General features: G+C 47.3%; 1 protein-coding gene across 4 annotated transcripts in view; it reads right to left on the bottom strand.

Moving 5' to 3' along the window:
- LOC138521418 (myosin light chain kinase, smooth muscle-like) overlaps window positions 1–22,500 on the bottom strand; it is a 604,815-nt gene that overhangs the window by 15,323 nt on the left and 566,992 nt on the right. For all 4 annotated transcript variants that reach the window (XM_069634224.1, XM_069634225.1, XM_069634226.1 and 1 more), the window contains 5 exons: window positions 14,568–14,664; window positions 13,953–14,156; window positions 7,533–7,750; window positions 3,961–4,084; window positions 1,055–1,207 (listed from right to left, as the gene is read on the bottom strand). In XM_069634224.1, the coding sequence (XP_069490325.1) occupies window positions 1,055–1,207; window positions 3,961–4,084; window positions 7,533–7,750; window positions 13,953–14,156; window positions 14,568–14,664 (796 nt within the window). The remainder of the gene's footprint in view (window positions 1–1,054; window positions 1,208–3,960; window positions 4,085–7,532; window positions 7,751–13,952; window positions 14,157–14,567; window positions 14,665–22,500) is intronic.

Here is a 22,500-nt window from a genome sequence, read left to right as displayed (position 1 = left end):
TTCCAGTACTCCTAGTAGGTGGGTTGCTCTCCTTCACAACTTGTATGTATGCACGCATTTATGACATTTATAAAGAGCAAATCTAGCGCAGAATCAATGGAGCACTCTACAAAGCAGATGCACCAAGGGGGGTGAAACTGAAGATGGCCTCATGGAGGAGCAAGGACAAATAGGAGGAGCAGAGGAAGGGCTGAGCTCTAGGGGGAAGAAACAGGGTAGAGTGGTACGGTCAGCAAGATGTTCTTTGACAAGTAGGGTCTTCATGTCCTTGCTGAAGTGGGTGGAGGGGGCACGTCTCATCAAATTACTGTTTGTAGAGGGTAGAACAATGACTGCATTTTATAGAAAATGTAGACATTACAGAATGTTGGTTGCATAACAGACAACTGGCTTATGGAGAGGTTTCACAAGTATTGTTGTGTAAAGAAAGGACACACAACCGAGTGTTGGATGTAGTAGGGAGACAAACAACAGGTTGTTGTATGAAGAATGGAGACAAATTATTCAGATGAAAACAAATGGATTGTTGGATGAGAAGGGAAAAGTTCGTGTGTGGTAGAAAAGAATAGATCTTTTAACAACTGGAAATGTGTTAACTGGAGAAAGGTGACCATGTTTGGAGAAGGGGACGTTACAAACTATCGCATTGAAAATGACTGCAATGGAGAAACCAGGAAAGTGACCTATTGTTTTGCCAAACAAACAGATGACATTGTCGAGAAGACCGGAACCATATTGGGCCGATAAGGAAGGAAAATAATGGATTGTTGACTGGGCAATGGAAATAAAGGATTGCTTTATAGGGAAGGGAGACTGTAACCAGGCACTGCTGCAGAACTGCTCGCAGAAATCAGATGAACCTGAGTACCCTCACTTTCCATGGACTTCTGGAGACCAGCAGCAGTGGCACCGCAAAACGGAAGATCTCTTAACGGGAATAGTTCCATCTTGAGGAAAGAAGATTGCGCAAGGCCCTGTCCACATAACAGAGGAAGAAAGATTATGGCGGACAGGAAGAGCAGAGAGGCTGGAAAAGGTGTTGCTTGTGAATTACCTCATGTTCTTCTTCAGAAGTTTGCTGATGAAGTCCTTGGCCCGGTCAGAGATTTCTTCCAAGGTCTCCTCGTCAAACTCCCATTGGGCTGCTGTGACGTTGCGCAGCGTCTCCATGTCATTGTTTCCCTGGAACGGGGAGTCCCCACTCAGTCTAAGCCACGATGGAGGTTGGGTGGAAAAAAATAGGAAGAAAGAAAGTGAGAGATATCAAACTAATTCTCCCAACCTCACAATACGTTGCATGCTGGCTGACTGAGAAACTGGATATTTCCCAAAAGGATCTGAGAAGCATTGGCAAGTCTGTGGAAGAGTCAGTCTGAGCCTTTAGCTCTGCTTTCACGTCCTACAACGACTGGGACAACACTTAGACTAACTCTGCAAAGCTTCATTAGCACATAAATGATATTATCAGGGCTCAAGTCGAGGGTACACGCAGGTGGACAGAGTCCTGGCCCCCACCTTTTTCAGAGGTTGGACTGAGTGCCCCCAGGTATTTTAGAGGAGTTTGTAAAACGAGAAACATTGACTCACAGTTGCCAAGTTCACAGGCCAGGCACTGCACCACTGCACCACAAAACCTGATGAAATGCAACACACAACTTAAGGTGAAATGTCCCATTCTCGGGACAGGACTGCATGTTCCAGGGAAAACAATGGCATTGTTTCCTGAGTTTAAAACAAGCACACCTTTTCAAGTTTTCAATACACTATTAGAAGAAAATATCCTCCCTTGGTTTTTTGTGTGTTGATTTTATGAAATGCAAATGCCCTTGGTGCTGTGAAATATGTATGGTTTTGCAAAGCCGCTCCCTTTACAAATCATGAACAAACTCATTTTTAATAAAAATTGAAAATTGCATGTAAAGCGCTTTATAAACCAATAAATACAAATACTAAATGCAGGGGGCCAGCAACGTTACCACAGGTACCATGCAGGCAGCGTTCAGCAAGCAGAGTGGACATGGAATGAGTAAAAGCAAGGAAAACGAGCTTTTACTCCCATTTTTCTGTCTTGTTAAAAAATAAATGGCACCCGCAACTATGCTTTGCAGGCGGCGTTTACAAATTGATTCCTTTGGAAGCTGCCTGGTTTTGAGCAGGTGCAAAACTGAGGCCGGCTCGGTAATAATCCATTCGTTGTACGCCTGCATGAAAATCTCACTACATCAGAATAGCACCCCCCTTGCCAAATATGTGTCAGTACCTCATGCATCAGCCAGCTCCCTTCACAAAAGAAAAAGATATGATATATGATATGGCATTTATAACGCGCCTACACACAGATGTGATACAAATGCAGCACATGGGTGGGGTCAGGGGGGGGGGGGTGATGCATTAGGCAGGATAATGTAAAGGAGCTTATACAGGTGGCATTCCACAATTCCAGCCCCAGCTTACACTGTAGCCTAGGCTTCTACAAAATGGCTGATCCTTTGCACTCGCAAAGCGGTTCTGCTCATTTTTCGGGAATTAGAAGTGCGCCTCTAACATCATCCGTTTCAGTCCAGAGATGTAGGAATGGCAGTTTGCTTCTTTTTTCGTGATCACAAAAATCAGATCATTGTGCCAGATGGCATAGCACCACCTATTAACCACACGTGGTACAGAACTGCGAAAGCACCATGAAAACAGTACATGCACTAAAAAGCATCACAAAATGAAAAACTATGAACGTTTATGGCAGCATAAAAACCAAAATGTAAGCCCTCTCAGCTTGTAAGAGATTTGCTGAATGTTGCTTTAAACAGCTCTGCTGGCTTTTACAAAATGGCGACTGCCATAACAAAGCTTTGAGCAGGTTGCAAAAGTAAAATCTCACTGAATGACTAACAGCAGAGTCCCTCGTGCATCTTCATTAGCTCCGACAACAAGCAAAGCTTTTGCCAGCCAGAGCCAAAAATGAGAGCATAGTTTGCAATCGCTGTCAAGTCCTAAACACTACCCCCACCATCCAATTGCCACACAATGCCTGCAGATCAGTTACTTTTGGTTCCCCAGACCCATCATCTCGGACGTTGTGGCTGCTTGAGGGCCAGGAGATGGTTTAGCTGAAAGTCTCAGAGCACACGAGTGGATAGGGCAAACAGACTACAATTCATGACAATCCTTAAATGGCATGCATGGTGGAGTTAGCGATCCTCATTAGTAGCCAACAGGATCCATTCCATTCTGTAGGTGCTTATCCAGTCCTGTTTTTTTCTTTGTATTATGGGACGTGTAGTTTGACTTTTACCATTATAAAACTTGGACTACAAGTACCAGAATGCAAAGAAAAGAAAAAAGAGGACTGGATCAGCACCTACAGAATAGATCATGTTGGCAACTATGCAACATTGGGTTGGGTAATAAGAGACGTGTACTAGTGCCACTGGCTATTGTATCTCAGAGAAGTACGTTTTGCTTGAGGGGTAGGACAGCCGCCACAGTACTGTAGCACCACAGAAGAGATTTCAGCAATTTCCATCTTTCAGAAAGAGCAACCTATTCATACAGTCCATTATGTGCTATTATGTTGGACCATCAATCCGAAGACCGTTACATCCAGAAGTTTAGAAACTCACAAACAGCCGCCTAGTTGTCTAGAAGGATAAAGAAAGGTGAATAAAAGTCTTAGAAAATTGACCGGTGTATAAAATGAACTGACCAGTGTGGATGGGCTGGCGGCTATTCAACTCCAAGAGCCATCCAGGTATGTGTAATTAAGTCAGAATGCTGGGCCTTGGCTTAGTGTCAAGTGAGAAACAGGATATAGTCCCACAATTTTCAAGTCAACTATGTTCCCCTCCAGTAAATTCGGGGTGATGCATGAGGGCCCCTCAGGCATCAAACCATGTGCTGATAACGTCCATGCACGACCGGATACCACTTTGAAAAGAGGACAGCCTTACATATCGTCACACTTACAAGATGTAGCAGATCACACCAATGCTCCACATGTCCGTCGTGAAGCCAATTGGCTCGAAGCTGATCACTTCTGGGGCTATGAACTCTGGGGTGCCCTGCATCACCTTCACCTGAGCCCCAGGTTCTGTGGAGAGCAGAAGTCATACAAAAGTGCGTGAGAGAAGAGTTGAACACATGTACCGCTACACAAGCTTCCACTCACTGCACAATAGATCACTTTATTTTGTGTAACGCGCGACATGCGCTGAGGCCTCATGGCGCACACAAAACTGGGACAAACAAACAGCACATAGAAGAGGATCACAAGGCAGAGGGCAAAAAGGGTCTATACAGTGAGAAGGCATTGCCCATGGTAAGGACTAATCTACTCCTTTGTTGAAGAGATGTGGCTTTAATGCGTTTGTAAAGTGTGTCAAACAAGGGATGATCTAAGAACCAAAGCATGTTCATTCCAAGATTGAGGAGCACAGGAGTCAAAACTAGCACGTCCCCATTTCTGAAGTTTGTGACGTGGGAGGGCTAGAAGGGGAGTGTTATTGGATCACAGGACTTTTAATGGGCGTCACCTCCTGGACAAGGCTGTACTCAACAGTAGAACTGGGCAGTCTCTTCCATTTGGTTTACCCATGAAAAAATCTTACCATGTGTTATCCGGGACCCCGTTCTGACCTCAACAGGAATCTGTTCCGCGCCCAACTCTAGGCCTGTTAAAGACCTTTGTGCCCCAGAATTCATATCATCTCTCCATTGGGCCTTTGGTGAGCTCAGCCACTTGGGACATTGATGCTTCCAGTTGGAATGGCTGTGAATATTACTTCTGCTTCCAGACATACACCTTGGAGTGATGTGTGTTCGGACCCGCAGCACACCAAAACCCTGCATGCCTGGCAACAACGCCTGAACCTCTGTAGGGGTCAGTTACACACCCAGCCAATCAAATGATTCCTAGGGAAACCAAGCAACCTGTGTGGGCCAACACTGGGACCAAATGAGGTTCACACCATTGCAAGTGACATCAAATATTGCAGCGCTAAACAGAGACAGGCGCACATTTCAATCAAAAGGTAGAGCTAAACAAATAATTCGGTCATGCGATACTCCAGTAAACTTACATCAAAGGCAACCAACTGCACCTCGGGCACACACAGAACGTTCCCGCTTCATAATGCAAAAGAGAATGACACAATCACGAATGCGGATGTGCACTCCTACACTGCATTTGTTAGTTGGCAGACGTTAGGTGCTCTTTTGCACTCTGCCCAATAATAGCAGGTGCATTGTCAGCGGCATGCATTCCAATCGGACCCCATCTGCCAGGGTTCTTGCAAAGTTGTGTATTGTCTTAAGGCGAAGCGTATGCACCCATTATAATCCAAAAATAAATGCCATTCTTATTTATTTCCTCATGCCTTTACAGCTTTAATGTGCAAGTGAACATGGATATATATTACTATATTGCTCTTCATAATCACTGCCCTTTTACTTAATATGTAGGTCCTTTGATCTCTACTCAATGGCTTTATGTTAATTTAATAGCCCCGTCCTCAGTATACTCGACACAAGCTTCGCCAATTGCGTAGCTAGCCAGGAGGAATGCTCATCATGCTCCTGCCCGGCAATGAAAATTAAAATGACATTTGGGCTCTGCGAGGGAGGCCCCAACAACAGGAAATTCCCCATAGAGCTAGCGGGCAAGGAATAGCTAGGCCCAGTAATATGTGTTAAAATGACACTTGGGACGGCTGTGTGATTGTCCTGAGCCCAGCTGAAGTATTAATGAATAAGAGCTGAAAATACAAATAAACTTGTAATCACTTTGGGCTTTATCCCGCGAAAATCCAGCAGGTGGCGGTGATGCTTAAGTTGTCCTATTTTAAATAACGCTACTTGACAAGGCCGTGAGTTTCTGTGACCCAGCAAGGTCCGTGGGATGTCAGTTTAAGAAGGGAAAACGAATATAAAAGAAAATGCCTGTGTGCCGTGTTTCCAGCTGCAGCAATGAGAATAATGTACAGGGTACACGGTGGCAGGCTGTAAATGAGGCAAAAGTGCCTCCTGTGTTGTGTACTGACAGCGCTGGGTTTTGAAATGGCAGTTGTTATGGGAGGCCCAACATGACCCTACCTCCCTGCCGCCTGTAATGAAATGATGACGTTGTGGAACGTCCATCTGGCATGGCGAAGCTTGGAATGCTGTGGTTGCTGAGCTCTCTATGTAGGAAGGATCTTTCTCCGAATGCGGAGATAAGGAAACTTGGGCACTAGATGAAAGAATGTTCTAACGGAGCCCTACGTGATTACATTTCAGGAAATGGAGATGGTGTTCCCGTACAAGGGTTCAAGCTGCGTTCCACCAATGGGATTGTGTTTTTTCCCTACTAATTAGGGCTGCCATCATTTAATATATAATGGATTTGGTGTTTGGAGAGGTGGCAGTGAAAAGCAGATGAGTACTGAAATGGGTTATTATATATACAATTTTTTTCTTTTTCGTTCGGAAAATGGAACTGCATTAATGTTTTGGAGTGATGAGTTCATGATGGTGCAAGGTTTCTTTGGCAGTGTTGAAGCACACGGCGTGGCAACTTTTACTACAATGAAGTGTGAACTGTGTGAAGCATTAGAGGTGCACGTAGTGACAGATGACCGACAGCCAATTGGACTGTTGAGCAAGTGGCACCTAGAGGATAGAGTGCCACGAATGTTTGTTAGTGTGTATTAAAGCTCAGGCCCCCAACTGACACTCACAGAACATTCACACACAGATCCGGCCAACATTCTCCTGAGCTGCATTCATGCACCAACATTCTACAGCAAGCATCCAGGCCAGTGGCAAGAAGACAAGACTACATTACAACATCTCCCTTTCATACCAGACTCACCACAACATTCACACCACCAGTGACGTGGAGTCTTCGGACAATACATCTACGATTGAGACAATTGAAAACATGATCCAAGATAGAAAATGACTGCTTGCTCTATCACCGTCCTTCAAGCTGGTTGATGCGCCGCATCAGTACTCTTAGTTCCCACACCTATTAATGCACACCGTACATTCTCGGCAACTACAGGTTTTTTGTATTTATTGGAGGCCTAATTTAAATCAACTATAAGAGCAATGGAAGAATTGCCCCTCTGGCCGAGTCCCCTCAACTTGCACAGGTCTCTGCATAACGGTCTCATAAAGACACTAGTATTCATCCCAACGTGATCAAGTGCTTTTAGGTCACCCTACTTTGGATTTTCCAAACCTAGCTGCACAAGAACAGCTTTAGCCCACCTTGCAGGGAGGATATCTTTTTTCCCACATCCCTCAGCCCCAAGTAACTTTAGGTAGATGGGTCTAGGGGATTATAACCCGTTCTTTGCCTGCCTGGATCCATTCTTGGACCTTTTGAAGGCACCAGACTGTCAATACACTTATCAATCTATACCGGGCATGCAATTAGGGAAGGTAATTCAGAAGCCCCATAGGGGAAACCGAGAGGTTTAAAAGGATAACGCATCAGGGAAGAGGTAGCGTGCGGGGTAGACAACAATAAGATGTAGGATGGATGGGTTTTGTCTCACTTAGCATGCGAGCGAGCCCAAAGTCTATGATCTTGATGTTGTTGCCAGTCCGGTTTACGCAGACAATGTTCTCGGGTTTCAGGTCCAAGTGCACAATATTTTGCTGGTGCATGTACTGCACTCCTTCCAGAATCTGCCGAACGTACTGCACGCACGTCGGCTCTGTGTGCTCAAAGGCGTCGTCGACGATGCGCTCAAACAGCTCCCCGCCCGCAATGCTGGTAGGGAATCGAGAGAGAAAAAGGAATCGAGTTAGGGTCAGGGAACAAAGCAAATGTATGAGTTTCTTTAGCATATAGAGTAAAAACACTGTGCATGGAATCCCTCTGCTCAACCCACCGAACTGTAAAATGCAGCCACAGGTTTGAGGCTACCCACAATCAATCTACATGAACAGAACAGAATAACAGAAAGATGGAGAATTTTCTTCGTGGTCATTCTGTAAACCCCAACGGGCCCGCCAGCCCTTTTCCGCACCAAGGAGCACGTACTAGATAAAAGGAAATGCTATTCTCCGGAACATCAATGTGGCATGGAAGGTGGATTGTTGGGCAACACATCATGAAAGCAAAGCCCATCCATAATGCCTAACACAGATCCAGGGGTAGCTAGGGATTATGGCGTGGCAGAGTCATGCTGGGTGATCAGCAGTAATATCCGGGTATCCTTGCCCTCAAGGAGACGTCCGGGCTGCTTACTGCAGGTGTTCATGATGGTCATAGTTATCAGGGTAAAGGGGTTTCAATCCTGTGGGACTGGCAAGGGGAAGGATCTGAACCTTGAGGATCACACAGAGGGTTCATTGGAGTGGGACAAGGGGAGATGGGGTGTACAACTGTAGAGGGGCAGAATCACACACAGAGGGGTGCATCCTTGGACTGATCTGAACACCCACGTGGAGCATGCGCGCGTGGATTTGAGGGTGTTGCACTACGGAGTTATGCAGGACTTCAGCGCTCATTATGGTTCTCCGTGTGTGGAAGGCCAGAGATCTGCAGTGAGCTTGGCAGACCATAGCCTGCTGAAGGGCTTTTGGAGGGAAGCACATTTTGAGATTCTGAGGGCCTTGTCACAGCAGACCTCCAAGTTACTGGCTGAAGGGTAGGCGAGAACGAAATCAAATATAAGGAGGACACAAACGACCCCGGACTTTGCAGTGTTAAACATTTTGCCATTAGCGGCTATCGATTAACTGGTGGTAGAGTCAGTCCCCATTTATTGCTTGCAATGAAACAGGGGGAGTTGAGGAGGAGAGGAGAAATGGGGTGTTTTATGCAAAGAGAGGAGAAGAGCAGCCATATGAGGAGACCAGGGACGTTGGTTTGGGAGACTGCAAGCAGCAAAGGGGTTGGGATTGGTTAAGCACCAGGAGGTTTGTGATGGATGAGAACCAGGACCGATGGCCCCATGAAAACAATAGGATCAGGGGAGTGTCTGTGTTCCCTGCACCGAAGGAGGCAGCGAGGAGAAGGGTGGGAGTGGCAGTTGTGATGAAGGGACAAGATGGACGTGGAGGCCTGAGGACAAAGTGGTATTAATGGACTAGCTTCCATGGAAAGCAGACTACAGCAAGATGTAGCAGTTGTTGGATATAAGGTGGTGGTGGTTAAACCCTCGGGAACACCAGCTTTTCAAGGGTAAAAATGAAAACCAGACAAAGCTTGCAAAGCTCAAGCTTCTTCACGCCATGAGCGAGCAGTTCACTCAAGAAACAGAATGGTGAACCTCCTTACACGACATGTTACACCTTCAGAACACTGGACCGAGGGGCTTAAGAGGATTTCTGGACTGCAGGTATAAATGCCACAGAAAGGAGGGTAAAGCTAAACTGGAGAGACTGGCTGAACAGGTGACAAAGAAGAGTGAAATTAAGAGGGAATGGATAAGTAGAGGAGTAAAGGAGGATACAGAGGGAGGCGTGTGCAGAACAGGGACTGCTGCAGGAAGCGGGGAGAGGAATAAAAGGATACCCGCAGAGAGCTCCAATTGTGTAGATTTGGCATGATGGAAAACGAGTGTGCAAGAAAAGAGACTAGGGTAGGAGTTGGTCAGGCGTAGGTACGATAAGGCAGACTTTAGAGAAAGGGGACTGACAGTACATTGATTTAGCAAGGCGATTCTTTCAGCCATCTGCCTATGTGGGAGCACATGGGAGATTATATTTCATTGATAGCGAGTTTGGAGGCAGATGAGAAGGTACTTTCACAGAAAAACTGCCTTTCTTGCCTTGGGCTTGCCTTCTAGAAATCCTTGTTAGGAGGTATCCATTTAAAATCAAGTTAGTCAAGATTTCCCTCCCAAAAAGCATTACTTAGTGAATTCAATGTCAAGACCTGGAAGGGCCTCCTCTCCAAGCCACCAGTCCTATGGATCCCTCGAGATTTGGAGTTGCAAGTGTTATGAATGAAACCTGGGTATGGCGTGATGAAGGCAGGTGAGAAGGCACATTTAGATTTGCTGTGGCGCAAGCATGGAAAGAGGACAGGACAATTATTGCTGAATGGTGGGAGTGGGCAGGGTCTTGTTTGCTGATTCTTGCTTTAGAGAGGCGGGTGGGAGGTTTTCTACTATGTAGGTGGACAGGGCGGTCAGTTCACGGACTAGGGCAAGGATGGTAGTTTTGACATTAAGTGAGGAGACAACCTGACGGGCACAACCTTGATGCTCCTGGCTGTGAAATATACAGCACACAGTGTGCTGTGCCAAATCCGCAGGAGAAACTTTGGGTCACATTTCAAGATTATTATAATATATAATTAGATGTATAGTCATCATTTTAGTCATTTATGATGCCATATGTATTAAAAAGATAAATGTTATGCTGAGCCGCCCCCTTCCGCCCCCTGTCCCAGGAGTTAAAATAAGGTTGGCAAGTCAAACTAATGTTGCTGCCCCCCCCCTCCCCCACAGGTGCCATATCTGCTTATATCTTGTATTGAAAATCAGTCACTGTACTCTTTTTTTGAAGAGTCTCGTGCCTCTTTCCGGCAATCCTTCGCCGCCAACTCCCCCCGACCACCGAACACCCGAACCCCCAAGATCTTCACTGTTTGAAGACCACTTCCATAGGTGGAAGCACAACAATATTTATCCAAAGGGTCATCTAAATTACTTGGTACGCAAGAACTGTTTGCCTGCTTTCCCCCCCAACTCCCAACATTGACATCACTTAATTCCAGACACTAATGGCTAGTAAGGCCTTGAACTGCATGTTCCCCACAGACATCCGCTCCCAATGTTCTCACACCTGTTCTCGATGCTTCTCCCATGCGCCGGCCCTGCCTTGGGGCAGGTATGACCGCTGCCTGTGGCTGCTTCAGGGATCGTCCCTGTATGACGCTGCTTCCCCGTGCTGTGCTCCCCTTACCGTGGCTCTAAAGGAGGTGCTTTTTTTTTTGCATAGTAGCACTGGCGGGCATTAGGGGGCCCCATGTCTCTTCGATCGGGACCGCTAAATCAGGCTTCTGGGCTCCACGGTTACCACGTTTATTGGCAAACCTCTTCTGAAGGACACTGGGGATAAAAGGACCCTGTTTAGTCTGCTTCTATCAAGCCTGTTTTGCAAGCAGATAATCTACAGGTTCATGGAAGCAGCGCCGTGTACAGACTCTTGGCTGGGTGGCCCAAGTGGGGAGACCAGCATTCATCTACACTAACCAGCATCCTACACTCATGCAAGGATGACCAGTGAGGCAGACGTACACAAGCACTCCACAGCAGAGGGCATTTCTTCAGGACCTCTTGCAATCACTGGCCCCTGGGGTGGCCCGCTTCCGGATCACCGCAGGGCCACAGCTGCTGTCGGGGTCACCCGACGCGACCTGTGGAGCTGCATCCATGCAGCTCCCAGACAGCAGGGAGCACCCTGCTCACTCTGGATCAACAAAGCGGACAATGATGGGCCGGGGGCACCCAGCTAACACCCGCCTCAGCCTTGGGGGCACCCAGGCTGAGGCTGGTGGACAGGCCATGCTCACATGGCAAGACATTTCCAGGGGGACGGTGTTACCCAGCAGGGGCAGCGTCCAAATGCCGGGCCGCGGCATGCTGCGCAGCACCAGCACGGTGCCTACAAAGGGACGCAGGAGTCAGCAGTAGGATTGACTGACGAGCAGGAAGCGGCTTGTCGTCCTTTTTATTCGTTTGGTTAGATGGTTACCACCATGTGACCATGATCCCGATCCTGGGAGCTACCATTATCCCCAGGAGGGGTGACATACAACAGCCCTGCGCACATTGCAAACAGCAGCCGATCTTGTCCCAGCGCTGCCTTCCGTTTATAAACTATTTACTAAATTCCTCTTGCGTCCCAGTCTTTGGACAATCAAGGAAAATGCTCATTGATGTCTACGTCTAGGGACCTTAATGAAGCTGCTGCACTCGGATTGGGTAAGCAAGTAGGAGAAGACTTTCCGGCTGTGCAGTCATCACTCTGGCGCCGGTGATGCTAGGACGCGATGCACAGGTGAGGGGGGGCGAGTGTACGCTACAGCAGGACGCACATTTTAAAAGGAGAGAACTCGCTATATACATCTGCTAGGACCAACGATAGCCCCGCATCCGGCTGCCATGCATTGAAGCAACGGTCCCGCAACAGCATGTACGCAATTCAGGGAGGAGCAGTGCAGTAATCTGACCTGATCGTCATGGAATCAGGATCCAACACAGAACCCAGTACACATGCACCGCAGCGCCAGCACTGTGCCCGCCGGCATCATTGGCGTTTCCTGGGTGGGCAACGCACATAGGAATAGGTGAGCGGGTTGCAGCACTCCAATCGAGCTCACACAAGAGCTCTGCTCAACTTGGTCTTTTTTTTGTAAGCACAAAGAAAGAAACAAGGCAGCGCATTGCTATGCAATGTAGGCCTGCCAATTGCCTGTGTACACATTGTTTCAGTGCAGCATTTAGAAACAGGAAGAGGTTAGTAATAGGTGGCGGCCAACGTAGCAGCCCGTGGGTATTTGGGAGTGTTGATCAATTGGGGTCTTGGGATATCAACTTAGAGTGCCCTGCGCCCAACCTCAAAAGTGTGTCGCATGTCCGTGAAGGTACGGAGGATTATTTCCCCCACTCCCTTATAATCAGAAGTATCAAGAAGCCCCATCACACATGGACTGCGCCACTCTAGTAAAAAACACGTTCAGGCATAGGTGATCAGAAATGGTACTTGCTTTAATAGAACATCCTAGCCCTTGTTTGAGACACGTGTTTCGGCACGTACTGGGCCTTTTTCAATTAGGGCTATTTAACCAAAACATTTTACACTTCATTTTCGTATCTAAAATAAAAATGGAATCAACAAAACAACAAGGCATTGGCAGAAGTTCATTGTCAGAGTAATTGGTGGAAACCATTGTCACAGGTAATGCTCATCTCCCACAGAGATTAGGGATGGGGCAGCGACTATAGTCCGCGACATGTCCCCAGGAAGGGTGAATGTTGGCTGATTAGAAAGGAGTGGGCTGCACAGCAAGCTTCATGCGGTGTGAAACAAGTACTACTGGCCTTACCTACTTATTGCAAGTTTTTACACCCAGATAATATACTTGGGAAATCCAGTAGATTTCTTTAGGCTCACATTACTTTGCATGCTAGTATTGGTCTTCCATTAAAAATGGGGGTAATTAATCTCAAAGTGCGCCTGGAGACCATGCAAATGGTAGGTGTGCAGAATACACCCCACTAACATAACATTACCCTCCTTTATTTCCTCAGCATGTTACTGCAACGACATATTGGCTAATTATGTAATTGTAATGCTTTTTTTTATTGAGTTGGCAGGAGTTTACTTTTTCAACACTGCCCCTTTGGCTCGGACCACTTCCCCCACCCCGACAGGAGATGGGTTCCCATCTTGAGAATGTCCACCCCAGGGCCAGAGCACATGTTCGTTGGTGAACTTCTCCTTTAGTAACTCTTGCAGGAGCATTTTGTTATGTAATTTGATCTTTTCTTTACTGTACGACCTTTACAACTACTGCATCAACGACATTCAGGGAGGTCCAAGTCCTCAGCAAAGTACCAGGCCTCTGTGGCATGATAAACAGCACAAACCAGGCTTCAGTTGCATAATAAACAGGACATACCAGGCGTCAGTGGCATGAGAAACAGAACATACCAGGCATCAGTGGCATGAGAAACAGAACATACCAGGCATCAGTGGCATAATAAACAGGACATACCAGGCATCAGTGGCATGAGAAACAGGACATACCAGGCATCAGTGGCATGAGAAACAGGACATACCAGGCATCAGTGGCATAATAAACAGGACATACCAGGCATCAGTGGCATGAGAAACAAGACATACCAGGCATCACATCAGACTCAAAAGGACAGGACAATGATAGTAATAGGACAAGTCAATGGAGCAGGGAGAGCCAGGCTATCCTAGGATAACGCAGGAAAGACACTCACTATTCTAGAACCATCACCATCTCGGCCCGCGTCTGATATGCCGCCACACACTGAGCTAGCTTGGGATGATGCAGCTTGTTCATGAGTTCCACCTCCATGCGGGCGCTCTCCTTCTCCTTGGCCGTCCGCGTTTTGTAGAACTTTCCCGCTAGAATCCTGCCAGTGGCCTTCTCCTGCAACCGGTAGACCTGCCCAAACTTCCCGCTGTAAAAGAGGGAGGAAGCGAGGAAAGAAAATAAATAAATCGCTGGGAGGGGAAAAAAGGAGAAAAGCCTTTGCAAAACGCTTAGAAGACATGCATGTGAGAGGCAATATGAGAGGGCAATTAACACACATGTAAAGGCATTAAAAATCCCAAAGACACAAGCGAAACAATGCCTCTGCAATTATTGGCCCCAATGAAAACCAGAAATCTACAAACATAGGCAGAATGGCCTAGAGGTTGAAATAGCGGGATAATTACTGGTGCATTTGGGGGGGGGGGGTGTCAGACTCTACCCCAGCCTTGCTCAGGCTCTGGTCTGTCATATTATCTCACAATGTCCTAGTGGCCATCCTTTCTCTACCTCCATGATCCAAAGGTAATGTGATCTTTCAATGCCCGGCTATGCTTACACGCCTAGTTTCTCCAGCTGGGTATACAGGTCCAACACCTTCTCGGTGGTATTGATGACAACTTGCTGATAATCGAAGGGCTCGTTGTTGATGGCATCTAGAGAGGAAGAAATGTATAAATAAGTCTCTATTGAAAGAACTAGTCCCTTCAGCCCACATACACAACAAGTCCTCTCCTCTCCCCTTACCCCTCCCTGGGGAGTCACAGCAAGTACCCACAGAACCATCAAGCCAAGACTGCCCCCCAGACTAAACAAGTTGCACCCCTCTAGGCATCGCAAACCAAGACCCCTAAACCACCATGTCCAAGCAAAGACCCCCGACCACTCAAGACAATATAACCCTGAAAAGAACGAGGCCACAGACCAGTCAAGACCATCCCTTCGTACCAAGCACTGCACTACAGCCTTCAGTGAACAAGGGCATCTTTCAAATACAGGAAGCACAAGATTTCACAAACCTAAACCTGGTTAGGACCTCCAGGATCAGAACAGAATGACTAAATTCTGCCTCAGATACTACTCTCTGAATTGGTGACATCAACACGACGGATAAGGTAAAACTCGGGACCTATTCAGAAACAGAGATATTAGGTCCCAATATTCTTAACTAGTATATATATTGAATCCTTATGTATAAACGCAGTGATCAAAATGACATCAGCAAAAATAGAAAACAATCCAACAGAATATCAAAGAAATTGAATGGGATTCTGTTGAGTAACATTCGTGGGGTGTGGTCATTATCCAGACATGTTAACCAACCGCATTTAAGGGTATATGACACCATAAAATGCAATCCATTATTATCAAGTTTCAAAAGAAAATGTAGGGGGGCGGAAGAAGAGACAAGGTGGAGGAGATGTGGGGATTAGTGGGGATGGAGGAACACCGGGGGAGGGGGAGGAGACCAGTCCACGAATTAGGGCAAAGATGTAAAAAGCAAACAAGAAATCTGGAAAATAGAGTTGAAGAAGCCCCCCCACCCCAGAGTCACTTCAAGACTAGTCCCACCCACCCCCGCAGTTACTTTAAGAGGCTTGAAACTACATTACGAAGATCCCAGACAGGCGTTCCAAGCTGAATGGATCATTTAGTCAAAGGAGATTGGTGTTTTATGTGTCTGGGCGAAGACCAATTTTAGTCCATCCATTGGAGAAAATTGGTGTTTTCTCCCATATGCAAAGTCGTGCTTAAGACAGGATCATCATAAATTTGGTAGAAGATGATAATCAAAGTAGGCCACGGTCACCGAAAGGAGAAAAAAATAAATTCTGCTTTGAGGGTTAGCTCAGAGATGGTTCTCTCTCAGAAGACGTGCAAATGATAAAACGGCAAACATGAATGAGGCAAAAGGCAAAGGAAACCCCTTCCCAGCTGTCTCCGACTGGCCACATGAAAACTAACAAGGATAGGAATGTGGACTTCAGTCAGCAGGGGTCTGTAAGCTGTGCCTCACCAGATGTTATGGTGCAAGCATCCCATGATCCCTCACTATTGGCTGCAATGGCTAATGCGGACGGGATTTGTAGTCCAAATATCTGTCGAGCCAAAGGTCTCAAACCCCGGGTGTAAGGCTTCAAGCTCTCCTTTTCCTAGGTCATAGCTGAAGCAAAATGAGCTTCCATTGGCTGAAGATTTTAGAATGGTTTGCCCCCAAAGTCCTACTCACAGTCATAAATACACCTGACAAAAGTAGTTTCCATGCAAGCCAACGCCATTCTGCCAAAGGACTAGCAGGGACTGTGAGAGCTTATATGGTCGCTGAACACTCAGAGGACATGCGTCCATACAGTGCAATGCCTCTGAGCTGTGAGGAATTCAACCATACGCACAGTGGGTGTGCACTCGCCTGGGCTTTTTTGAAATTTTAAATGTAATTGAAAGATGGTAAAACAACCTCTAGAAAATGTGTGGGGCTAATCCACATACATGTTCCTATGCTCACTGCATGACATACACATAGACACATAGACCTGTGTACTCTGGGTGGATACAGCCTACAGGTGCCGTCCCCTCAGTCATATTTAGTTGGAATATGACAGCCAAGAATCCATCAAGGCATCCCAGAAGGCGAAAGACAAAACCTTCCTCCTGCCATGGCCATCCTAATAAACTATCAAAGGCTCCATGGATCAGCTCTGTCCTTTTCTGTAAGCACTGCAGATGGTGGCAGCAATTAACATAGAAATAGAGTATACTTTAAACAGGCCCACATGGAGCCTGGCTGCAGAGGCTAAAATAAAAGACTGTAAACCCCAACCTCTTGCGATATGCACCGTGTCAACCTGAAGCTAGATCCCACCCCTCATTATCAGGGCCAGTGAAGTATCATGTCTGGGACTGCATGTTTACAGTAGTAGTCCCGGGAGGGGGGCTCCATCAATCCACATACTCATACCTTCTGAATGGAGACAGAAAGTCTGTTCTCTGGTGGGTTCAAGTGAGACCTGCCACTTTAATCAGGAACAACAGAGAGCTCCATTAACTAGAGAGATCCACAACAGACAGGAAGATGGGTGGGACTTAGTATTACATGTTTTCACCTCTTTACCCTTTCCACCTTTCCATTGCAAAACACTCTGGTTATGACCTCATGCATACAGGAGACTGTTGGTGGGGACCCAGGATTCTTTCATTAAAGTAGGTTTAGCCTAAACCAATCACTGGGGCCCATTTGGCTTGAAGAGGAGGGCTGAGCCCCTCTTTTGGGCAGATCATCTGAAGAATTTGCAAGGAGTAACAAGAATAACTCAGCATTGGACCCTGGCTGAAGGTACAGTCTGCCTTACAGCTCCCGCCAGTGAAGGAAGGCCAGGATTTCCAAAGAGGGAAGCAAGATCCCTCTCCTTAACATTTCCCAGGAAACAGCAGGAGATACTGAATCCAGAGGACCTTCCAGTAGCTCCAGAACTGGTACCCAGCCAACACACAGCTTGCCCTGCTAGGCTCTGCAAGCAAGATTCGTAGGTGGGAAGTGCCAGAGAGTCTGTGAACCAAACCAAGGACAAGGCAGTTGGCTGCAATGCAACACTCGCCTCAACTTTGGGCCGTCCACCTTAAAAGGATGACACAAACCCAGTGAAGAAGCAAGGGGGAGTGCATCGACCAGCATCAACCAGTGCCACCTTACAGGACATTGTTGAACCAGTTGAGCTCTTTGAGCTGCAACCAACCGCACTGCTGACTGTTGCTATGCTGAAGTCACTCACACCGTCCGAGACAACTCTACCAGTGCTTTAGGCCCGCCAACCAGCACTGAGAACGATTCCTGAGCCGCTGTGCAGGCCAGCCTGCAGCTGGCCGTCCAGCCTCGCTCGCCGAACTGCCCTGCCTCTCATCTTGAACTCGGTCGCAGAAGCTGCAAAGCGCCCTAAAACCACCTCTACACTGTCTAGCACCAAGAACTTCCACAAGCAGAAGGTACATTGTGGTTCTGTCCCCCTGGTCCTTCTCCGAAGGCCGTAGTGACATTTTACGACCCATTACTCCCTCTGTGCTGAAACCAAGTATCCTTGAACCACTGCCATTAATTACTTTACAGACTACCCTTCCATCAGTATCCAGAGTGTATCCCCTTTCCTTCATGAAACCGTCAGTGCTCTGCAGTCCTTTATGGGGTGGGTTATATTTTGTAGTGTGCTAGAACTGTCTGTTGTGATGATAATGAAGTAGATGTATACACAACCTTGACTGGACATTCCCTTTGATTAGGTAATAATTTTATTTTCACTGTGTTGCAACTAACCAACGATCCACAACCTTTTGAGATAAGCCTGCCGTTTCATCCATGTTACCAAAATTGGACAAGGAGGTTTATAATTTGCTTGTGTTTCCAATCTGTTCGGATCCCTCCTGGTACTAGAGGTGTGGGGCTGATTGATGGTTTAGAAACCGATATTCAGCCCTGGACAACTGGTGCCCCGGAAGTTGATAGTCACACAAGCACTGTATTCTCCAACAGCAAACTGCAGGGAAAACAAACTTCTTGAGCATGATGCTGCTTTTCAAAAACAGGAAACATCCGGCTTGTGTGATGAACTCAACTGGTGCACAAACGGCTACTCATCAAAAGCCACTAGACCTCTTTAAAAACAGTGGGCAAGTGTCAGGCTGGAGAATGCCACAGGTCAGGTGGCACGGGCCCACCAGAGGTTCACTGACGCATGCCTCACAACAACGATTATTAAAATGCCAGCCTCGCAGATTAGCCCCTGGTTTAAGATTTCCTTTGTGAGCAACAGCTCCCAGCAGTTGGCTCCTTTTCGGCCTGCGTGCAGGCAGTGTGTACGCATTGTGCATTTGCTCTGGTCCGTGACAGGCACCAGGGTCATGCCGCACTGCCACAAAGGCCTTCTGTACCAGGCCTCTGTACAAACGGGTGAGAGGGGTGGATTGGGGAGGAGGGCATGAGGGAGAGGCTAATGGGCAAAGACAAGGCAAGAAACCGCTCATCTCTTCAGGGAACCCAATTCTATCGATTTGCATAAAAGCAAAGAGCATTTTGGGAATCTAAGAATCACCACGTTTTGCATTTGAAATCGGTGCGAACGTTGTTCAGCATGAAAACGTGTTGATCAAATCATGCATATTGGTTTCACTGCCTTGCCATGCAGCATAATACTCACCCTCACAAAACAAGTTATGTACACTCCAATACATATATACCTAGCTGGACAGCTTCTCCAAAAGATGCGAGGCTCGTGCTGTTTCTACAGAAAGCGGTTTGCATCGGGGTTGAGAGCTGCCACTTGGGACTACAGTGCGGTTGGTGTAATAGCGTGAGCTGCAGCTTGGGAGCCTGCATAGTGGGTGAGCAGCTTGGTAGTTCATTTTGAAGACTTCTGGGCTGGCCTATCCCCGGGAGTTTGTGCCTCAGGGCGGAACAGTGCATCAGCAAGACAAACTTTGCGGGGCTCTGTTCAGGCTAATATCCTGCCCTGCAAGCCAGTGCCGGCCTTAGGGCAGGGCGGGCTGGGCAACTGTCGGGGAGCCCTGCCATTAGACCCCTGCCATGCCAGCTTGGGGGGAGTCTTTCACGGCAGGCACCCAATTGAAATGAAATGCACTCCGCTCCCAAGAGCGGTGCACATTTAACCACAACATGGTACCTGCCGTGTCTATTGACAAATTTGGCGCTCCCACGCGCCCTGCCGCATGAATAGGGGCGTGCAAAGGGGAAGGCCGCCAAATCTTTGATTTGCTTCCTGGGGCGCTGAGGCTTCTTAGGCCGGCCCTGCTGCGAGCAACAGGTTTTCAGGTTGTTCAGGCAGCTCACATGGTCAGACTGGACCATAAAACAGCCTTAGGCACCAATGAAAAAGTACCCAGCAGTTGCAAATGGATATTCAGTCCTTTAGTCACTGACTGTTTGAATAGTACCCAAGGGGGTGTTTTTTGTTCAAATCTAAACACATTGTGATATTTCAAGAATGTTTATTCAGCAATAATTGTCAAAACTACTAGCTGCATAGTGAAGTAACTCCTCAAACTGGCCCATATTGGCCAAAAAAGTGGCCCATTTTGACTGGCCTACACTAGCATTTTGCATTGTTGGTACGGTCATCGCCCTATTGCCCTATAGGCCAGTCCAAGTCTGTCGGCTCATCCATAATGGGTGAGGGGGCGTCCACCCACTGGCCACCTCACCCATTATAGAGGAGCTGAGGAGCCAGCCCAGTGAAACACTGAGCACTCCCTCAGCTGCTTTTTCCAGCTGAGGGAGTGCCCCTGGGCTGGCTGAACTGTCAGAGGGAAACACTGTTTGCCTTTGACAGTTCAGTTCCCCAGCCGCACATGATCATTGAGCCATGCAACGCTGGGGGAGTTTTGCTTCACCAGCCTTGCATAGCTCGTTGGAAACGTTGGCTGGGGCACTGCATGTATGTATGTGCGAGAGGGTGCTCCTGAGCAAGCTGGAGCGGGGCATTTTAGCAACCACGCACAGGCCGCTGAAGAAGGTACGTTTAGGGCGATTTATTTTTTATTTAAATATGTGTATGGATGCGTGTATGATTGTGTTATGGGATTGTGGTGGGAGCAGGATGGGCGGGAGCACTGGGATAGTGGTGGGAGCAGGGTGGGGAGAGGCCAGGGTCTGTACTGGGAATAGGGTGTGGTGACGGTGTGCAAAAGTTCATCTGGCACATTTGGGGGGGCCCGGCCTGCCCAGATTTTGCTCAGGGGGGGCCCAGGGCATAAACTTTTGAAGACCACTGCTCTAAGATGACCTGGCGTGCCTGCAGAGGTGTGCTATTTTGAAGTGATGGGTCCCAGGACATTAAGCACTGGAACTCATGATAAAGCAGAGATGTGAGCACTGTAAGGATTGCATGGTATCAAGAATGAGATCCCATTTCAAGGTGTTTATTAAACTGTATAGGTAGGGTGGAAAAATGCCTAATCTAAGCCTAAATCTAAGATGGTAGCAAGCTACGACCATCAACTCAAATAAGGCAAAATAAAGCAGGCCTAGTGGCGTCTTGTCAAATAAAAAGGCCTATACTAAGAAAAATGTATTACTAATCCTTACGCTAAGAGAGTGGGATAGGGCTCATAAGAAATAAAGAAGTGTTCACAAATAATATATGTCAGGATGTGGTAGTCGTGACTCCCCCACGTTTTGAGCACGGGACAAGGCGGGACTCTGGAGCATAGCACACGCTCAAGCTTTCTCAGCTGGAGACGACAATTCCGTTCTCAGGTTTCAGAAGCGTCAATGGCCAAGTCTCTTGTGATGAAAAAAGTCTCGTGCCTTTGAGGGCCTGATGTATTCAAAATAACTACTAAAGTTCCTCTCACTGTGTGTTCGTTGGGTGACTTTTTACCTTGGGATTCCCCCTCTTCCAGGCTCACATCCCGAAATAGTTAAGGATATCAGGACCTTTAGAGGTTAGCGTTCCTGCTTCCGATGGCCTGATGGACAAAATCAACAAACAAAAAAAGTTCCTTTTGTGTTGCACTTGATGCGCCGATTCTTCACCCCCTGGGTCCTCCTCTTCCGGCTCTCAAACCCCTCTCGAATATACATCTCCCTCTATCGGGTTTACTTTGGCTTGTATTCAAAACAATTTCTCAGTTGCATTCATGTGATGTTGGGGTGTGAGTTTCTCACCCCTGGATCCCCCTCTTCCAGGTGCAGATCCTTCGCAACTGTTTGCCTCCCTCGGTCGGGTTCACTATGGCTTTCAACACAATCGCCTCTGCTTATATTCTCAAATCTTAATGTCTTTTCAAACATTTCAATGTGCACCACCTCTGCCGGGTTCATGTCAACACACTGTTCCTTTGGGACTTTAGACTTCGCCCTTTTCATCGGCATCCCTCCTTCGAGTTCACTCTTGCAAATCTCACAGTTCCTTCAACTTTCTTATGATGTGGGATTCACTTCCCTTCTTCATGATCATCTGCCGGTTGAAGACTTTCAACTGTACAGAGGATTTTACTAGACCCCTGTATGACCATCTTGACCCTCTTCTCACCTTTTCCAATGTGTTCTGGTAATAGTAATTTCAACAGTCGGGTAATCGCCCAGAGTTTCTCGAGTGAGCACCCGCGTGGTGCCTCGCTCACCTGTAGCTGGCTTTCCCCTTTTACATCAATAGTTTTTGTACATTCTGGAATCAGCCGTTTGTTACTCTTGTTCAACAAAGTTGGGTTTCTTTATTGGTCCTCCCCTCAACTCACCGGCTGTTATGAAATGCTTAGTTTTCTTCATATCGGGAGTAAAGGCATGTGCCACGGTAGCAGGCGTCTCCCTCTGTCCTGCTCATCAGCGTAGGCACACTCCGTGTACCATTGACATCTGCTACAACACACTTGGGCTATTGTTCGCGGTCTTACAATTTCTTCCACAGAGGTCTCCCAGAGTCTTGGTTGGAAAGGACAAGGTCGCTTCTATTTCCCCCTCGGTTCACGCATCTTTGTCCTCCTCT

This window comes from Ambystoma mexicanum, chromosome 13 (genome assembly GCF_040938575.1).
Source record: "Ambystoma mexicanum isolate Mex_15411 chromosome 13, UKY_AmexF1_1, whole genome shotgun sequence".
NCBI classification, from domain to species: Eukaryota; Metazoa; Chordata; class Amphibia; order Caudata; family Ambystomatidae; genus Ambystoma; species Ambystoma mexicanum.
This window is presented reverse-complemented; position numbering and strand designations above follow the sequence as displayed.